At 40.3% G+C, this 21,103-nt stretch overlaps 1 protein-coding gene across 1 annotated transcript; it reads left to right on the top strand.

The window, feature by feature from the left end:
• The first annotated feature begins 9,537 nt into the window (after nucleotides 1-9,537).
• Nucleotides 9,538-20,407, top strand: LOC311263850 (transcription factor 12-like). Its single transcript, XM_084364187.1, has 13 exons — nucleotides 9,538-9,694; nucleotides 11,918-12,017; nucleotides 13,114-13,256; nucleotides 13,344-13,467; nucleotides 13,563-13,633; nucleotides 14,007-14,103; nucleotides 14,194-14,267; nucleotides 15,051-15,227; nucleotides 15,912-16,029; nucleotides 16,166-16,319; nucleotides 18,241-18,470; nucleotides 19,132-19,309; nucleotides 19,416-20,407. Exons 1-12 carry the CDS (start codon nucleotides 9,626-9,628, stop codon nucleotides 19,272-19,274), a joined length of 1,500 nt encoding a protein of 499 aa, XP_084220313.1. The 5' UTR covers nucleotides 9,538-9,625; the 3' UTR covers nucleotides 19,275-19,309; nucleotides 19,416-20,407.
• The last annotated feature ends 696 nt before the right edge of the window (nucleotides 20,408-21,103 follow it).

The following is a 21,103-nucleotide window of genomic DNA, read 5'->3' on the forward strand; positions in this document are numbered from 1 at the left end:
GAATGTCAATGCTAAAACAAACAATCAAACAAACAAACAAACAAAAAAGAAACAAAATGAGTTAAGGAAACTGGGATATGGGTGCGTATATGTGTGTGCATGGATATGCAAGAAAAGTCAAATGAACTATGTCACATCATTTTTGGGAACCCAAAATAAAAATTCAAATACATCACAGAATAAACAATCAAATATTGAAATATCCCTCACTAATTTTGAGTAATATTGGGGTCATTTTAAATAAAATTTTGAGGACATTATTGTATATGTACTTTAGGGATATTTAATCTAACATATGTTGCTGGGTACTTACCACCTACCTACCATGAAACCTCCAGACATGTAAACTGTGTGACCTCTTCTCCCACATTATTCCCCACTCCTATAAACTGGAAAAAGGCTTTTTAAGTAAACACACCCTCGCTCTGTCGTTTCCTATAACTGAATGTAATTTCAAACAGACTTTTACTCTACAGATCCTGACAGGGGTTTCAGTTGTTGTGTCCTACAGCTTGACGCTGGTCTGTGCGCTGCAGTTCCGCTGTCAGCCTGCAGGGGCGCTGCTGCAGGAAGCTGTCTGATCAGATAGTGACAATGACGGGTAAACAGCCAGCGTGATACCACCTCACCATGTAAACCTGTCATTTACCAGCGCCTGTGTTGGCATCGATATGTACCAATGTGTTTCTATCGATTGATTATGTGATCAGACCGAGCTGAGACACTACACAGACAGCACACACACAAACACACACACACACACACACACACACACGCACAGATTGCTCCAAGATGTTTCTTTGCTCATCACACAGCTTACTATTTTTTCCTTCGGCTGAAATCTGAGACACAGCTGGCGGAAAAAATAACCTCCTGAGAGGATGAGTTGGATGGAGACTGTCTGCAGCAGATATAAATATAACGTCCAGTTATGTCACATCAGTTAACCTGCAATAAATGACAGGTATCACACACCAAAAATCCAGTTAATTTGATTTAATTGCATTTCTGTTTTTAACCCACACATAATTAGTAATTGCCTGCTCACCCCCCTCGTGGAAATATAAATGTTAAAACGTAAAAGAATGAAGCCACCAGGTCAAGAAAAACAAGACCCATATAAATTCTTCCATCATGACTTATTTTGTGCTGCCATCTGTTGATAGAAACAGGTAATGTTACTCCACTGGTCCAGTGACACCACGCTCATGAAACATAATGCAAGACAGCAATAGACTCACACACACACGGGGAAGGCATGTCTGCAGACTCTTGGATGACCTCTTCAGATGAGAATAAACAGGAACAAGAGGGATAATATAAATGTTGCTGCTTGGTTCGTGTTTGTTTGCAGTGCTGGAAGGCAGATTCATTTATTTGATGTCTCTTGACCTGCACCCAGAAGAAGCCACACTCACACATTGTTCACACATGTTTTTCATTAGTGTGACCTGGTTTGTATTGTGGATGGCTGTCTGAGATTTGTGAAAGCGTCAGCGAAACTTGGTTGGATGAGACCTTACATTTTTGTCAGTCATTTTAACTTACACACACACAAAACTACAAAGGAAACATTGTTATCCAACATTTGAGATATAGGGCATAACTAAAAACAGAGCATTGGGCAGATTAGCATTCCCTAATTAATTTAGATTAAGATAAATTAATTAGATCCCCCCAAAATGTGTTATAGTATATAGTATATATATAAGTAGGCTACTTTTTTCTGGGAATAATTAACCAATTGGGTGTAATTACAAGGAAAGACACTGGATTCAGAAAATAATAATCACAGGCGATATATTTCTGTAAGCAGTATCTTGAATGTCTTTATTACATCAAAGGAAGTTTCCCCCCAAAATGAAAATTCAGTCATTATCAACTCAAAATCAGGGGAAGTTTCATTGTCAACAAAACATTTCTGGAGCTTCACAACAAAACAGTGTTGCAGCATTCTCCTAAACAGCTGAAGTAGATGGGGACTTGATTTAAAATAATAATAAAAAAACAACTGAAAAACAAAACCCCGGCATAATCCTGGACAAATTCGGCACAGAGGAAGCTCGTCTGCCATTGCACAACAAAAACAGGAAGAGGCATAGTTTTCCCTGGTCGCTATCCTTAGGTAACAATGGAGCAACTGTGGAAACTCCACACTGCAAAAAAAAAGACAACCGGACTGATGGAGGAGACAAAGAAGCTGAATAGGGAGAGTGATGGAAACCGAGGTGAAACAAGGGCTTTGACTCAATGGAGAGCGCTGATGTTGTGCCAAAGTCTGTTCCCGTGTTGTTATGTGTTTCTTCTTCCCTGCAGGACTCCTTTTTTTTCAACTACATCAGTAAGCAACAAAACCTGCCTACAACCAGGTGTTATGTTTGGCCTTTCCAAAGCACTGAGATCAGGGTTTCCAGGTCAAATTGGGATTATTACCGTTGTTTTTATGCTTTGGTGGTAGTTATATTGCCATATAAGACTGTGTTTTCAGCTGCAGTGACAACAGTAATACCACATGGAAACACTAGGAGGAGATGATTTCAAAAGTTGTCTCTTGCTGCTTTAAATAAAGGCTGAATAAAATATAAACAATTTCACAAATTTGCAGTGTGACTGTAAATGAAGACATCATTCTCACACTGAAATCAATAATTTGCTGTTCAGGTTAATGATCATACACAGGTTTGTTTCCAACACCCTGTAGAGTGATACAGGGGCTGTGCTTCATATGAACTTTGATTTTAAATAAATGCATGAAAGTTTAATTATTTATAAAGAATAAAGTGGTGCCAACAGAACTTAAACCCCTAATCTCACCGATGGTATTTATTGCTCTCTATGCTGATGATATTCTTCTTGTAGCTGAGACATAAAGAGACCTGACCAGTATTATTGCTTTATATTGGTACTGTGGTCATACACATTCAAGAGACAAACATTTTAGGAGAAAGTATATGGCAAGAAACATATTTGATTTACATTTTGGTTTATTACCTTTTAACAAACACTGATAAGCTATCCTCGAATGTCAAATGTCATTGGATGATGTTTGATCGTCAGTAAGACTAACTGATAAACTGTGGTGTTTTGTGTTTTTTCTGGGGATTTTAAACAAATAAGATGATTCTGTGCAGAGCTGGGCTGTGAGCTGTTTCCCAGAGAGCAGAGAATAGACACAGATCTCACAGTTAGTGGACGTTAGAGGAGAGAGCCATGTGAGGTGATGCATTACGCTGACATAGTGCAGGTTATAAATATTACATATATCTTATGTATGATATGATTGATAGTCTGCTCTTCATTTTTCTGCTTCTATGCAGAATGTAGACTCCTGAAGGTGAGCTCTGCATCCTGTGGTGTACAACAAAACATTCAAATGTATCATTTTACTCATTTATCTTCCTCTTCTTCTTCTTCTTCTTCTTTTTCTTCTTCGTCTTCTTTGTCTTCTTCTTCTTTGTCTTCTTCTTCTTCTTCTTCTTCTTTGTCTTCTTCTTCTTCTTCTTCCTTCTTCCTTCTTCTAAAACATTTCCATAGGCCTGTTTCAGCATGAAATTGTAGTAAAGCATTAGATCAGTAATGTAATGTTGTTAGATTATATTGTTAATTTAGTCATTACAGTGTCTGAAATTGTAAATCATCTTCTCATTTACTTAACAGTCAAATGCTTTAATCATATGCAGATATCTAATTTTCATTGTTGGTGCACTTTGATGAATTTGTTTGGTTTCAGCATTTAGACCCTGTTGAAGATTTCTTCCTCTCTCCGTAACGTATCTCACACATCCATCAAACCTTGTCATTTGCTGGCTTGTTAACAACACCGGAGGTGTGGAGCAGTGACACTTCATCTAAATCTCAAGAAAATGTTGTTTCCTTGTTAGTCATTGTTTTCTCACTCTATTTTTGACCTTCGGTTGCTGGCTATTCTGGACTGATTTATTTTACTGTCAATCTCCTGTCACTTCTCATTTGTGCTGGGAGCTCTCATCTCAGCAGTCTTTGCCCTTGCTCATTCCTCCGAATGTTAAGATTTACACAACACTCCTCCCAAACTTGCTGCCATTTTTTGTGGGTTTATCATGCCAAGCAAACAATTTATATTATCTCCCAAATGTAGCCGACTAAGTCCTGAGTCAGGTGTCGGGTGAAAGTTACCTTTTAGAGGAGATATCTTGCATTATTCTGTGTCACCTTTAACAAACACATGCAGGTTATTTTAAGGGTTAATGGAAATATTTTATTTTTTAAGGTAATTTTATTTTCAACGCTAATATTCTGTACCTTTCTGTATATTGTAGCTTAACAGATACAGATGACACACTTACATACAGTAATTACCCTCAAACATTACTTATTTAGTTCATTGTTTTGATTTCGTGACGCTCCTCCTGTAAACCGAGCAGGTCACACATAAGGCATTGACCTGAAGCCACCCGCCTCCTCCCTGTTGGTCACGGTGAATGTGGGACAGCGAGGTCAACATGGTGCAGAGGTCGGTGAGTCTGGCTCTCACGTGCACCGTGCGGCCATGGCTGCTCCAATCCTCTTACAACCCCCCACTTCTTACAGCACTCAGGCCAGACTATAAGATCAGCTCACTGTGGTCAGGTCTTATCCTGAAGACACGGTAGATCCTCGGTACAGAGTCACGCCAACAGGTATCAAACACCACTGCCAACCCACTTACCTTTGTACATGTATAATAGGCCCGTTTGTGTTGAGATGCGTTCACTGACATGTCCTCTATAGGGATTTTTACGGCTAATTTGCTCCATTAAATGCTTCAACAATAACAAAATCCTGTAAATCCTATATCCTATAAATGTAAAATATATATATTTTTTACAGTATTTGTCAGCCAGGATTGGTCGATCAACCAACACAGTGACATCATATGGATGAAGGTGCAATATGTAACATTTGGCACCAGGGGAGTGTTGGTGCTCATACCACGAGCATGGGAGCTTGGGACTGGGACAGGCCAGGCTAGCTGGTCAGTACATGTCTCTTCAAAACAATACATAGATGACAGAACGTCACCTCGACAGGTGTAATATGTAAGAATTTTTTCAAACATTGAAAAATGTACTCTAAATTAAATTTATAAAATCATAAAGAGTGAAGAAATAACAGTTTTAATGTTATGTCAAAGACATCTATGTGTTAGGTTGCAGGGATAACAACAAAAGTTAGCATGCTAACCAGCTAGCCTCGACCCGTCCTGTCTCATAACCACTTTGTATCTCTAAAGAGGATGCTCTCATAATATAGCCTGGCCTCCCCCCGCATAGTTTCAGCCCCTGGGCCTGAAATAGCCCTTACATGGCTGTCCAAAGCTCCTGTGCCAGTGACGTGTAAATCAACACACCCACAGTATTCCAGCTAGCTGCACTGCACACTGAGCTAACTAGCTAACGGCAGCTACAGTCATGGATGTATTAAGAGAATGCAGCTAGCGGTTACTCTGGTGAAATGCTGACTCCTGTATGTTTGAAGTATGAATTCACAACAATTAGTCGATACATTGATTAAGTGCATTTAAAAAAAACAACTATTTTGATGAAAGATTCTTTGTTTCAATCAGGTTTTAGGCAAAAAGGCCAAACATTTGATGGTTGCAGCTATTAAATTGTGAGGATTTGCAAAAAAAAAGCAATCTGACGCCATGGGTTATGGAAAATGATATGATAAATGCATTTTTTTTGTATTCTCTGATATTCTGTAGAAAGAAAATAATCTACAATTAAGTAAATAATGAGTGATCAAAGGTATTGTCATGTTTCAGTAAACCTGGAAAGACAAACCTCTCCATGTTGTGTCTCCAGTAAAGAAGAGTCATTTCACTACTGATGCCAGATCCCCAAAATAACACTGTTACAGCTAAAATGTTTAGATACCATTATTCATGTTTTCTTTTCCTTTATCAGTTCAGTACCAGGGTGAAATTGGGAGTCCCTGGCTTTGACGTCACTTACACAACCTATCCCAGGCCCGGCTGTTATTGCAGATTTTGTACAGTGTGTTTTTTCTCCTCCTTTTTCTTGGCGTCCTGTGGAAGAGCGGATGGGAAATTCTGATGTCATCAACCTTGGCACAGCGGGACAGAGGAGCATGCAGACCCTCAGGGTGCCACGATTTGGTGCCCATGTGTTTGTGCCCCGTAGATGGTGAAATAGATGGTGTGGTGCTGCCCGCCTGTGCTGCACCTGCGTCCCAGCATGCTGATTGATCAGTTTGGTCATGTGGAATGTCACCATCTGCTCCCCAGTCCCACTCACCCCTTCTTGTGTGAATGCCAATCACTGGCAGGAAGATAGTTATTTAAGCCATGTCAAATCAGGCGCATGACGATGAGCAATATGCCAACAACTTGAAATGTGTGTTGCAGGCGTAGTATGCACAACAGCATCTTACAGTAAAAGGACAACCATGACTTCAGACTGCAGAGGGGTGTATGCTTTTTCTATGCCCTTATTGGTTTACCACATCAATACATATTTTTTCCTTTGCGGCATATAATTAGATTTTCTGCCCCTCACTTAGATATTCTGCAAAAATTGAATTTGATAACTGACTGTTTGAATGTGTTTTTATATGTTTGCATTTAAAAATGTTCATCTCCTCTCTTTTATTTTTGCGAGCAGCTACTCATTTATTTCTCCTCCATCCCCTTTAGTTGCTCTTTTTTGGCCTCTTAATGGCCAACAACGTATCAGGGGGCCATCAGGAGTGACATTCTTCATTGTAGAGCGTCATAACCAATGACATTTCAACCATGGGAAAATAAAGATATGCAAATTTGAACTCATTAACATTTGCATTACCTGTTTGAATAATCGCAGCCCTGACAAGACTGCAATTAACTAAGATTGATGCAAAGTTCAGGGTTAGGGGACTGTATATATTTGCTCTTGGATCATTTAGCCAAGATGTGTGTGTGTGCGTGTGTTTTATTGTGTCAGATAGGAGAACTGATCTCTGTCAGAGGAAAAGGTCATTCAGTAGCCTTGATTATTTGTGAAAATCCTGAATTTTGTTGCCTTCAGACACCTGCATTGCAGACAATTCCTCTTTTATGACCTGTACCTTAACTTGAAGAGGAAACTCATCCCAGGATAGACGCTATTCCTTAACAACGAGAAGCAGAAAAGGTCAAAGAACGATTGTTGTGAAGGGACTGACCTCCTAACCCAGTTAACAGTAGCGTGAACAGTCAGGATTAGACTTTGACTTTAAGGAAGCTGCACAGACCGCGCAGCTCACCTTCAGACAGATTGATACTAAGAGACGATGGTTTGTTTTTTCTGCTCTCAGATCAGTTTGTTACAGTTTCTTTCAACATGTCTCCTTAGTAGTCCTGTTACTTAAATAACAGTCTTTACTCTGAGTACACATAAAAATACAAAAGACTATCAGAACGTTTCTTGTCTTTAACAAATATATGCCAACTGTTTTTAAAATACCATGTAATAAACTGTGCATTAAAGGGGCTCTATGTAAATATTTGTTGTGTATTGGCCACATGTGTGCAGACTATAATGTAGCGTGAAAATGAGACGTTCTCTCCGGGTGTTCGATACGAGGCTGTGGACGATTTGTTTAAGTTGCTTAATGCTTCTGCACTGTGGATTTCTCGGGTCGGATTTTCCACGTCAGTCCAAAGGATGTGACTTTATGCACGCTCGAGTGCCTCGTCGAGCGCTTTGCTAACAGAGAGCACCAGTAGCTAATGTTTCGAAACAGAGTCCGCTAAAATAAACTGAAGATGATAATTTACATTATCCTTATGTATACTGACTCTTGGGTTTATACTTTCTATGGCGATTTTAGCTTTAAATACACCTACTGTACTCTCTTTCACTGTTGTACAGTGCAGTCTTGACCAGTCGCCATTCTTTATTCTTTACCCTTAGCTACCACAAGGGACTTTGATATTTTGTTGATTTGGGAGGCCCCTGTGGACAAGAGTGGTAGCGTTTTCCACTGTCAAAACTGGCAGGAATTGAGAAAAACTAAATAGAAATAGTTATCATCTTGCTGACGGTCTTGTTTGCTTATGTAGGTCAAATAGAGGCATCAGTATTAAACTGAGACTGTTTCATGACCAGTTACAAACCTCTTGTAGTAGCTTTAATTTACTGTGTTTGTTCAGCTTGTTGTCCTTGTTCCTGACTGTACGTCTCGTTTGTGTAAGTACACTGGGAGCAATGAAAAAGCGACATCAAAGTCCTTGTATGTTTGGCCAATAAAGCCCATTCTGATTCTGATTCTGATTAAATGTCATACATTTGAAAACGACAGCTTGTCAAAGACTGAAACAGAAATAGACGTCGTGGACAGATTCCAAAGTGTTGTTAGCTTGGCCACATTACGCTCAGTCCCATTTGGCTTGAGTGTAAACACTGAAGGCTTACTGAGACAATGTGTTTAGGATAAAGACTTTACTGCCATCTAAGTGGGAATTATTTGATTGGATTCTTGTGAGGTCTCTCTGGGGCAACATGCCTTGCCAGGACAGTGTGGCACACTGCAGGTCGCAGCATCACGCCAACTGCAGTGTTGTTCTCCTCGCTGCTGAATTTATGTCACATACAGAGAACGTTGCAGAAAAATACAGCAGGTCAGCTCCTTGTGCTGTTTGAAACAGCCTCTATTCTGGCCGTTGGAGTGTATTTTAACTGCAGTTTTAGCTAGTTATAAAAGAGAGTTGTAAAGAAGTCATTCTTTAATCATAAATCTGAGTGATTTGTTTGCACACGTTGGAGGTCACTGCCAGTGTGAGCACCAGGGCAGCAGACAGTGGATTTTACCTCACAGGATGTCTGACTGTGAAGGTGTTTTACGTTCACCTAGACAGTCTACCGTATAAATAACCTGTAACCCAGCGGCTGGAGGAGCTCGCCACGCCACACGTGCCTACAACTTAAGACTTTGTTCTATTTGTAAATGTAGGCCAGACAGGGGTGTGGTGTCCTCTGTTTACTGAAAACCTCTACCTGTCTAACACAAGATAATCTTCATGGCGTCACCGGTGCACTCGGGTGCTTCTGAGGAGGGGTTTCTGAGCGTGCCTGTGTATGATTTTGCACAAACAGAGGATGTCATAGGAAAAGGATGACAGCTGAACCACAAAATGAACAACCCACACTGAGGATTGCTTTTTTTTTTTTTTACTCTTTGCTTTGGTGTGGTCAAGGTGGTTGGTCATGTGTGGGTGGGGAATTCCCTGATTATTACAAGTGTTTATTACTTTTCTTGATGCCATCGTGCACAAACAGACTCCTTACAAGTCGACACACGCTAAACACAAAATAATACACTGGCTTGGTTTTTTTATTCTGTAAGTGAATTTTCTCTAATACAATAAATAAAAGGATGCTCATAATAGTCTGGACCAGGCTTGTAGTACAGTAATAGCATCAACCCTTGGCCACCCCTCTCTGCTCTCTGGAATGGTCCAGCCCTTATTTGCATAAGTTGTCTGCGGGTAGCTGCATGACCAGCAGGGGTAGGTTAGGGGAAGGAGTGCATGTGGACTACATACACATGAGTAGAGACACGAAGAGGCGAGCTGTGTGTGGACTGTATCTTGAGCTTGGAGTCTTGCACTGAACCAGACAGAGTTATGTACTGTGCTCATCCTGTGTCCGGCACAGGCAACAACTCATTGATGTATTGCTACAACATGAAACCAGTGAGTACATTTTCTTTCTGTTTATTTTTTCTCTTTGATTTTCCCAGAGGATGCATGGCACTGTGAGTGTGTTTGGTGAGGATGCTGTTGCACTCTTGGATTGTCTTCAGAGATGTTCTGATTGTTTGTTGACTCACATAATGAAGTTTCCAGCTTTGTCTGTGATTTCAAAATGAAAGTATGCAAGATTTCATGCAGCCTGTATAAAAGTTAAGAGTGTTATAATTAAATATTTGGTGAGATATTTTAGAGTTGATGCTCTGCACACATTTGTTGGGATGTAAGGTTGTTTCATCTGGCTGGTTTGCATGTGTGAGTGTGAAACAGAAGGTGAGAGGAGGTTTGTTTTTTTTGTTTTCGAGAGTTCATGTCTGTAGTTTGTGATGAATGTGTGACTGATATGAAGCTTATCCTTCCTCACAAGGTTGCAACTTGAGTTGTCTCATGCAAAAAACTAAGAGTTTGTGTCACCTTACAAGTTAAAAATCTCTGAGTGTTTCCTGTTCATCCCTTGGTATATTTGTTAATTTGGTTCCCCATTAAAATCCAAAATTAAAACCAAGTTCGCATGAGAATATCACACAATAAAAATCACAATTAGCCACAAATCACACACCATGTAAAGCACCTAAATTAATGCAAACATTCAGTTAGTTACCACTCCAACAGCTCACTCACTTGTGGTTTCATGTTGACAAACCCATGCTTAAAATGCACCGGTGAGACTTCCTGTCAAGCACCATGTAGTCAAGCCTCGCAGCAGCAAACATCTTGACATGAAGCAGATTGCTGTTATTTCTATTTGATTTAACCCCGCTATGTTGGAGCAGTCCCTCCACCACTGCAGCCATTATCAAAGGCAGCTTTGATCTCTGTGAGACTAACCATATCCAGACATCGTGGATCACAGAGGCAGAAAATTGGTTGCATGTGGCTGGAGTTGGCCATGGTGGAGCACAGCATAGGTCCTGAATAGCAAGTTGATATTTCACTCATCTGGCATGATAATGCTGTGTGTGTTTACAATAGGGAAACAGTACGGATGTTTGTTCTTTTTGTGCATAGTTTTAGAGTAAAATAACTTAAGCACGGGGGGTAGTAGATTGTGAAAAAGAGCTCGATTATTTCAGGCAAAGATGAAGATTTTATAGTGTTTGAATTCTCTTTCAGTTTTTATTTGCCCTTATCGTGTGTGATGCCATGATTGATGGTTCTTAAATCAATGCTATGCTAAAAGAGGATGCCATGGTGACGGCCCCTCTCCAGTGGGGGCCAGAGAGGGCGTGCTGGGGCGGGGGTGTGACCATTATTAACGGGTCGCCTGCTATGCTGATGGTAAGGAGGACAATTGGCTTTATCCTCCGCCATATGCTGCCCATGGCGGCTCAGACGGGCCCAGTGTCGGCAGGGGCTCCTCTGTTTGGCCTAGCCCACAATCACCATGGGACTCATGCCAGCCAGGGTCATGGCTGCGTGTGTGTGTATGTACTTAAGTGCGTGCGTGTGTGTGTGTGTGTGTGTGTGAGCGTACTCAAGAGAGTCTTTAATAGCCTGCTTTACAGAACTTGTCGTCCGGGTAACTGACACCCCATTGATGCTGCGCAGGGAGGTTTATTTTCATTTCCTGGGGCACATCAAAGCAATCGAGGGATGTGCAGGTGCAGCCCAGACCTCTTGGTGTGTTTGAGTGAGCGAGCATGTGTTGGTGTGTTTTGTGTGCATATGTGCAGTTTCCAGCCTTGAGCTTTACACTTAAAAAAAAAAAAAAGAACCAAAGGTATCTTAAGTTTAATGTTAAATCTGTTTTCTATTTACTATATTTTGTTCACTACAGGAGGGGATCATTAGCCCGAGACTCAGCTCTCTGTTGGGTTTCTCTCTGAGGACAAAGTATGAGAAGGCCTGTAATTCAATTTTATTTGGAAATTGTATTCCAGTCTTCTGAAGCCAGCCGAACCTGATCACGATTAGAGCAGGGATTTCTCATGGTGAATGGTTCCTAAATCCGGATGAGGAGGTGCATGGATCTGCAGCTTATGGATTATCGCAATAGCTCTAAGTGTGCATCAGCTCTCTGCTTTGTTTTCGTAATACTGTTGCTTCAGCTCGCGCTCGCAGTATTCACGCTTGTGTCAGTAAGATTGGTCCGAGTGATACAGGCGCATGGAAAAATCATTGCATGTGTTCATTATGTTTTGGTTCAAAGTTGTTTCTTCTCTTTAGGTTTATGGGCAGTCTCCCACTAATGACGACATCAACCAGAACTCATCTCCACATCCGTCCATCAAGGCCCCCAGCAATGTCTTTGCAAGCACCTTCTTTGGTGAGCTCAAATAATCTAAAATGAACATCTATCGCCATAGGGTGGAAATCACTTTAATGAGAACATTTTGCATTGGTTTCACACCCGTCGTCCCTTTGATGGTATAAAAAAAAAAAAACAGCCATCAAGTTCAAGTCCAACCAAAAAATTTACCCGGATCAGAACACAAATGAGCTGCTTCGCCTGATTAGATGTCTAAATGGGAAATTAACTCAGATCAGCTGCGTTGCCCTTTTCGCAGTGTATTATTTTATGTTATTTGTATTTTATTTCTCCTTCACTTTACCAGTCACATTCCCATTGAGATACAGAATATCTTTTACAAGGTGAACACGCTTGATGTTTAGCAGGTTTAACCATCTTAGTTTAGTGTGTTAGCATGCTGACACTGGCTAATTAGTTCAACTGAGGCTGATGGGAATGCCGTCAGTTTTGGAGAAATTTGGTAGGAAACCAAAGAAGGATCACCAAAGTTATTAAAAGATTACATTAAAATAAAAGACTTTAATTTGCTGATTAATAATGGTTTAAAGGCTCAGTGTGTAGGATTTAGGGAATCTATTGGCAAAAAATGTAATTATATATTCATAATTATGTTTTCATTAGTACATAATCACCTGACACTTGTGTTTTAATTACCTGATAATGAACCTTTATATCTATAGAGGGAACTCCCTCTTACACAGAGTCTGCCATGTTGCACTGCCATGTTTCTACTGTAGCCAAGAATGGACAAACCAAATACTGACTCTAAAGAGCGTGCCTCAAGATTTTTAGCAGTCACTGTAGCGTCTCCTGCATGCTGGGAAGGGGAGGGTGAGGAGAGGGGTATTCAGTTGGTTGCAATCTGCAACCTCACCACTAGATGCCACTAAATCCTACACACTAGTCCTTTAATAAGCCTTCAAAAACTGTGCATTCCTCCTCACATAAGGGTTGTCACATCAGTTATGTATGAATTAACATCGCCCAGCCAGTGACGGAGTGATAGGGCTTTATTGTTTCCACATAGACCGCCGTAGAGCTTAATGACATGACAGGCTGCTTGAGATGCTGTTCCAGTGCAGGCTATAACATATCGTTAAATCCATTTTAGAGGGGACCAGCAATTCTCCCGACATCTGGAATGCTGTAAACGGGCTGAACCAGCAGGGCTATGAAGGTGCGTTGGGAGCAGCCACAACCCACCAAACACAGCCGGGGAGCTACAGCAACCTGCCGCCGCCACACAGTCACCTGGTGAGATTTACCTCCAAGACCTTGGATTTTGACAGCACAGCAGTTTTGAACCCCTGTGGATTAAATGTGTGTTTATTTACTGTGCAGGACTACTCCCCACACTCAGCGATGGCTGCTGATATGAACAGGGGCCTGCCACCCATGTCCACTTTTCACCGAAACAACTCAGCACCGCGCACTCCGTCGATCAACACCTCAGAGAATTCAACAGGTGAGGACATGGAAAGACTAATCATCACTGTTTATTTTAGATCATATTTGTCTGTTTTTTGTTGTCATATTTTACAACTGGTGTTTTTCCTTCAGTCTCAGGGAGCCACAGAAATGTGTCAGGAGGATCACAGACAGGCGATACCTTGGGCAAAGCTCTGGCCTCTGTAAGTATGCACCACCTTAATCCCATTAGACCGGCTCATCTATGCCGTGCTATGTTCAAACAGTCAGACCAGAGCATAAAACCACGCCCTGAGAGCCCCAGAGCTATAATGCAAAAGGAAAATAGTTGTTCGCCCCTGGCAGTAACAGACTAGTGCATAATAACAAAGTGCTGCTGGACTTTTTTTTATTGGCTGCTGCTGACTAGTAAAATGACCAGAATTGATGAGTTTAGTTCAGGTTACGAGCCCTGCTCCAAAGGCTGTGGCAGCGGCTGTAAAACCTTACGCAGAAATGACAAGTTGTGCTTTTAAAATGATCCATGTCCTGCTCCCACTCATGCCCCTCCTCCCCTCTTTCCATGTCTGCCACCAGATTTACTCCCCCGATCACACCAGCAGCAGCTTCCCCTCCAGTTCGTCCACACCGGTGAGGTCTCCGTCCCCGCTGCCAAACGCAACTGAGCCTGCAGGTGAAATGAAGTTACATGTCAGAGTGATTTTTATTTGCATTCTGTATTTTCCAAGTCCTTCATGGACTAATATTATTTTTCTTCACTCAGGTACCAACATGTGGCCCCGGAGTTCAGCTCAGGCACCAGTCTCACCACACTATGAGTCTTCACTTATATCACTGGTAAAGACCTCGTTTGATCACATGCCTGAAGTTAGTCGGATAGAGATAATGGATTTATGGACGGTTATCTAAATAAATGATAAATTAGACTCACTACAGCCGGCAGTAGCAAATATAATAAGGAAGAAAAAGTAGAATATATTCAATATTAAATATCCCAATGTATATTATATAAATCCATAGAAAGTATATTCAAAAAAACAAACAACCTGTAAACGGCTCCAAATGAGGGGAAACATCAATAGGAATAGTCTGATATGTTTGGAAACAAGCTTATTAGACAGTTAGTTAAGAAGTTGGTCTCATTCATGTTTGTCCTGTAAACATACAGCTACAGCCAGCAGCTGTTAGCGTAGCTTAGCATAATGTAATTGTGATTGGTTTGTCAAAACTGAGCTAAAAAAAAATGCAGTTTTTTTGAAAGAAGAATTTTTAAAGCTGCAATTCGTAAAACAAAATGTCCCTTTTTAAATGCATTATTTAAAGATATAATGGATATAATATGTAACATTTCTGTATTAAAACATCTTAAAATCACTATACCTGTTTTTTGAAGGGTTGTGCACAAACATTATCCCAAATGTTTCCAACAATGTTCAAACCCAGAGAAATCTGTATCTTTACTGAAGATAATGCTGCGATTCATTTGGTCACCTGTCGCTATAACTTCCGGAAGAGACTCAGAGAGTTAGGACAGCAAACGTAATGTGCATAATACTTTAAAAAGACAACAACTCCCGTGACGTGCACCAATTTTAACTTTTTGTCTGTTGGTGTTTGCAGTCTCAGGTGGAGGACCGACTGGACAGACTGGACGATGTGATCCACGTCCTGAGGAACCACGCCGTGGGCCCCACAGCCGGTCTGCCAACTGACATCCACGGCCTGCTGAACCAGAACCACCACGGCCACCCGGGATCTGCCAGCACTCTGCCGCTCACCTGTCACACTCCAGCCATGGTTAACAACCATTTCTTTGAAGTATTTAATGAAGGACAGGGTAGCATGTGTGAAAATACCATGTGACGTGTGTGTGTGTGTGTGTGAGCTGGTATTCAGTTTCAGGAATTTTCCGTCATTATGACTGCATGTTTTCCTCATGTAAAGGTTGTTGTCCTTTAAATAGGAAACTGAGCACAATGGGAAAGCACGTCGCCCTTGTATGGAGAGCGTACAGTATGTGCCGACTCTAATTCCACAGTGGGGTGATGGGGGACGGCTGCATCGTGCACTCCCATCCCCAGCATGTTTCCCTTCCAGCAGACCGGGGGATTTTGGCCCAGCTGGAGTGGAAGTATATGCAGGGAAAAGGGGTTTTTAGTCTAATCCTTTGGGGGAGGGGGGTATTAAATTCTCTCACTTTTATTTTTCCAAACGATGTGTCTGTTAGACGTGAATCATTCCTAAAGAGAATTAGTGGTATGTTTAGGGAGTGTATAGTAGTTTTAAGGGAAGGATTAAGATTGTCTGAGATTAAATTAATTCTGTAGAGCGAGAGATCTACCCGAGAGGGCAGATGTTTGGTTTGTGACTTATTTCCCACTGGTTGGATCTAAGAGTTGTATAATGTATACAACTAAGCCAGGCTCGCTGTCTTGTGAACACATGATCTCATTTTTTTTTTTGTATGTGTGTGTCATAAAGGTTGAGGCTGTCAATATGAACAACAACCACTCAGCCTTCCAGAGCCGCACACAAAATGGCCACCCGTACCCAGCCAGACAGAGGGCCACGCTGCAGCCCATGCAAGCTGGAGGCAGAGGCGAGTTCTTCCTCTCATCTGTCCGCCGCTGCATATATTTCACCTCCTTAATCTGCACTTTTGACCCTTTGAACTATCAGGACTGACGAGATGTCACAGTTTTAACGTTTGCTGTGTGTGTGTGATCTCCCTACAGGAGGCCTGGGAGTTCAGGGTAATCTGGATCTGAAGATGGAGAGCGGCGATAGGGAGGAGATGATTCACACCAATCACAGTCACAGCTCTGACAGCCAGAGATCAGATGAGGAGGGTGAATTCAAAACGCACGGAGAGAACAGCGGAGAGAACAGGTAAACAGGCCCACGTCCCTGTTTCCACTAAGTATGAAAAATAAAAACTGTCCCGGCCTCATTGGGCTGACATGTTTCTGGTGTGATTAATAACCTGCAATAAAAAGAATAAATGAACAGAACAGACTTCAAAATAAAAGTCACTCACTGAAAAGCAATTATTAGAGCTTTCTTTCTGTTCGGTTTCCCTAATTTAAAACGCTGTCAGACCCCCTGCTGTGACGGACAGCTGTGTCCAGGCCAGCCTATTTAGCTCTGCCTCGTATTTCTTCTTCATGTTGCATTAAGTTGCAGTGAATTAAAGAAGGAATAAAAGGGGCGCTGTCAGGACAGTAAAGACATCAGTGGGCAGTGCTGTAAAAAGTACCCATAAGTCATTCTTGAGTAAAAGTAGAGATATCGTGTTAAATTACTTTGGTGAAAGTAAATGTTACTTAGTACTTGAGTCTTAAAGTAGCAATATTAAATGTAGTTTAATATCAAAAGTACAATTAAAAGTAATTACACATATATTTACATGTATGTATACACTGATTATACTTTATATACTTTCTGATATTGGAATTTTTTTTTTTTTTATCCAAATACTGATAAAATAAATAGATTTTAAAATATGGTACTTTGGCTATGATGCAGCATGTAATCTGCACAGTAACTAGAAACTGAAGTGGGTACAGTGGGGGAGTACTTGCCTCCAGAATGTAGTGGAGTAGAAGTATAAAGTAGCAAAAAAATGTAAATACTCAAGCAAAGTAAAGTTTCCTCAGAACTGTACATAAATCAACATTATGTATGAACTGGCTCTTGTTTGTTCAACCAATGGTCCAAAAACCAAAGATGTTCAAATTACAAATAATAAAACAGAGAAAAGTAGCTGATCATCACATTTGTGAAGCTGGAAACAAATAGTGTTTGCAACAATTAAGAGTAAAAAATTAAGTTTCTGTTGATCAACTAGGCTATCGATTAATCAACAAATTGTTGCAGCTCTATTTGTGACATCAGACTCATTAAAATGTAGATCTACAAAGGCCATCATCTTGAAAATGAATCTGAATTAAGGTTAGAGATATAATAATTATTTAAATATGATTCTATTAATTGATTAATTGGTTTGAGTCATTTTCAAAGAAAAAAAATTGGGGTCGTATTTCTCTGATTCCAGCTTCTTAAATGTGAATATTTTCTGGTTTCTTTTGTCCTCTGTGACAGTAAACTGAATATATTTGGGTTGTGGACAAAGCAAGACATTTGAGGACTTCATCTTTGGCTTTGGGAAACACTGATCTGCATTTTTCACCGTTTTATAGACCAAAGAACTAATCGACTAATCAAGAAATTAATCAACAATGAAAAAGAGCATTAATTGCAGCTTTAATAAGGGTGCATGTCCTGATGTCTGTGGCCTCAGCGGTCACTTTAGGACAGACCTCTTCATGACATCAGCTCTGATGCTCCGCTGTATGTTTTCTCTTTATCTAGATCTATAATCTAGTTGAGAGATATTGATGTTGGAGTTTGTGGAAGACCCTCCAGCAGCAATTTGACCACTGGACATTTTTATGTTTCTGTAAAAGTGCATCTCTTTTCGTAATCGCTGGTTATTGACTGAGATTTATTTGTATTTACTTTTATGGATTCATAATTAATAAATGTGCACCTGATCACAGTAACTTGTAGTCAGTGCACTGTGTAATGTTTCAGAGAACAAATGAGGACATATCAAATGACCTAATAACATGATGTCGGCTGAGTGGCCAGCAGAGGGCAGAGGAACACAGTGTAACTCAACACAGTTATCGTCTGAGAGATCCGCTGAAGCTTTCAGCCAGATCCATGTGTCAGTTTAAGCAACATAAATCTGTCATTTTTAGAGATGCAGCCAATAATTATGTTTTGTCATACCTTGTTGATGTTTTAGCATCCACGAGGATGAAGATCTGAGCCCGGAGCAGAAGGCCGAACGTGAGCGTGAGAGGAGGATGGCCAACAACGCCCGTGAACGTCTGCGTGTGCGGGACATCAACGAGGCTTTCAAGGAGCTGGGTCACATGTGTCAGCTGCACCTGAAGAGTGAGAAGCCTCAGACCAAGCTGCTGGTGCTGCACCAGGCGGTGGCAGTGATCCTCAGCCTGGAACAACAAGTCAGAGGTCAGTCATCACTACTCTAGTGTACTCTACTCTACCTATTATTATTATTATTATTATTATTATTATCAGATACAATCACTCCTAAAGGAATGAAAACAGATGTTTTTTGTACGAACAAATGCATCATTTCACAAAATATTATGTCCTGACGAACATGAAACTTCATATAAACTTGAAGTGTAGGTTTCTACAAACCACAGATATGTTGCAACTTGTCTTTAGGTTAAATTTTCAATTTTATGTTATGTGACAACGTTGTGCCTACAGTCTAGTTAGGTTCAGGCACAAAAAACACTTGGTTAGGGTTAGGAGTAGGTCATGTTTATGCTTAAAATACCTGGTTTTAAGCATAAACTCCACCACCAACCACTTCACCCCAAGATATGAAAATCAGGTCATAAAATTGTAATGTGAGTGTGATGTTTATCTTTAGCTGAAACATTAAAGTTGTGAACCATAAAATCAAAAGAAAAGGCTGAAAGATGCTAAATTAATGTGATGTGCTCATTACATGAGATATTTTCCTGCAGTTTCCTCAGAACTGAAATGTCTGAATCTGATATTCACATGAGATGGAAATGAATATCATCCGTGTACTACCAGACGTCTTCAGTTTCTTTATTTAGTCAAATACTAACCTATTGTTTGTTGAATCCCGCAGAGAGGAACCTGAACCCGAAGGCAGCATGTCTGCGGAGGAGAGAGGAGGAGAAGGCGTCTGCAGTCATGACGGATCCGCAGTCCATGCACCTCGCTTTCCATCCCAGTATGACAGACCCAGCAAACCCCATGGGCCACCTCTGAGCATCTGATAGTGACTTCATCAGACGTAGAATCAGGTACGTAACATTAACCTGCACATTTGTTTTTAATGCATTAATAATATTTACATTAAAGGTCTTATTTTTCCATTATCTCTGACGCCACTGTGTCTTTGTCCTCCAGATGTTGAGTGAAGAACATCCCAGGAGCATCCAGCTGTTTTTGGACATCCAGCGTTTCTTCTGAATTCGGACCAGACCTGCGGAGAGGTCGACCTCTCTGTCTGTAAAGTGTGATGCAGTTGAACAATCATCTCCTCGCTTCCCGAACAGACTTCTAACTTTGTGCCTAAACTTACTTGTAACAGACAAATGCATTGTAAGCTGCAGATGTTTTGTACATATTTTGTATATTTATTGATTATCTGTCTGTTTGAGTATATCTGAACAGTAGCGACAAGGTTTCATCTGCAGAACCTGACTGACTTTTACAGTGTATCACTATTTAAACAAGTACACTCGTGACTTCCACCGAGCTCAGAGGACTGACATTCCCACATTAGTGTGTTCAGATTTCATTTGTCCTGTAGTGTGTGTGTGTGTGTGTGTGTGTGTGTGTGTGTGTGTGTGTGTGTGAGCTGCTGTGTGAGAGTGTGTGTTGCAGGAGTTTGACCATTCTGTGAATGAACAGATCTCCGAGAATGTTCTTTAACATCATCTGTTATTTGTATATTTGTTACAGATTTGTGTTATAGCACTGTTACTGCACTGGTGGACAGGATCCCTCTTCTTCTTCTCAGTGTTGCTCTTCAGATGTAGTCGAAGCTCTTTGCATGTTTAAGTTTTTAATGGAAGATTTCAGCTTTTTATGTAACTTATCTTTTATACAAATATTGTGAATTTCATAATGTCTCTATTTACTTTTATCACTCTGATTTTACACAAGAAAAAGCCCTTTTTGTGCAGTTTTACTAGACGTAGCCACATTTCATGCTCTGAGCATTCCAGTATTACAGAATAATTGATGTCTTGTTTGCATATCACACTGCTGAACAAATAATGAATAATAATCAGAAATACTCCTATCATAACATGTACAGTATGTGTACAGTTTGAAGTAGCCTACAGGCATGTGTCAAAATGATAATGTAGCAATAAATGTCTTTTTTTCAAATAGTTTGAGTCTGTTTCTTCTGTAATATATTTTAGTGGGATAGAGTGCACACACCTGCTGTATATACTCAATACAAGAAGACAAAGTCCTGCATTCTTAAGTTTAGGAAACACTGTAAGTGAATTGGCACGATGAAACTTTCCAGGTTAATTATTAACGTTAACACAATATTTTTTTTGTATTACAAGTTTTCTAAAATTTGGTGTTTAAATGTGGTAAATGAGGCTTTCTCGAATGAAATTTGGAGGTTTTTGTTGTTTTTTTATCAGCCCAAGCGTATCAAAAAAAGAAAACTAATTGTGACTAACAACCTTTAAAGAGATGTAGATTTTTTATTTTTAGACAAATAATGGTGAACGTGGGAAAGAACTTTAACTAATAGATGTCTCCGTCATGAAAAGTGTCTTGTTGATTATTTACATTAAGACAATACGCCACCTAATTAAATTTGTGTTCATTTGCATACATTTCAAGAATTGACATCCGCACTAAAATAAACACCTACATGTGTATTTTGGATGTTTGCTTTCTGAAAGGAGGTCAAACTTAAACTAGTGCATAAATATTATCATACGTATAGTAGGATGGAAGGAAGTAACAGAAAATGGAAACACTCAAGTCAAGTACAAGTACCTCAAAACTGTACTAAGTAAAATACTTGAGTAAATGTACTACATTTCATCACTGGTTAAAAGTAG

The sequence above is a fragment of the Pagrus pagrus genome (genome assembly GCF_965226575.1).
Source record: "Pagrus pagrus genome assembly, chromosome: 10".
In the NCBI taxonomy this organism is placed as follows: domain Eukaryota; kingdom Metazoa; phylum Chordata; class Actinopteri; order Spariformes; family Sparidae; genus Pagrus; species Pagrus pagrus.

Excerpts from the sequence above, each read along its gene's own strand:
- LOC311263850 (XM_084364187.1), top strand. The coding sequence starts at position 9,626 with ATGTACTGTGCTCATCCTGTGTCCGGCACAGGCAACAACTCATTGATG. Across the intron at positions 9,695-11,917 it reads ATTGCTACAACATGAAACCA|GTTTATGGGCAGTCTCCCAC; the intron begins GTGAGTACATTT and ends TCTTCTCTTTAG. Across the intron at positions 12,018-13,113 it reads CTTTGCAAGCACCTTCTTTG|AGGGGACCAGCAATTCTCCC; the intron begins GTGAGCTCAAAT and ends AATCCATTTTAG.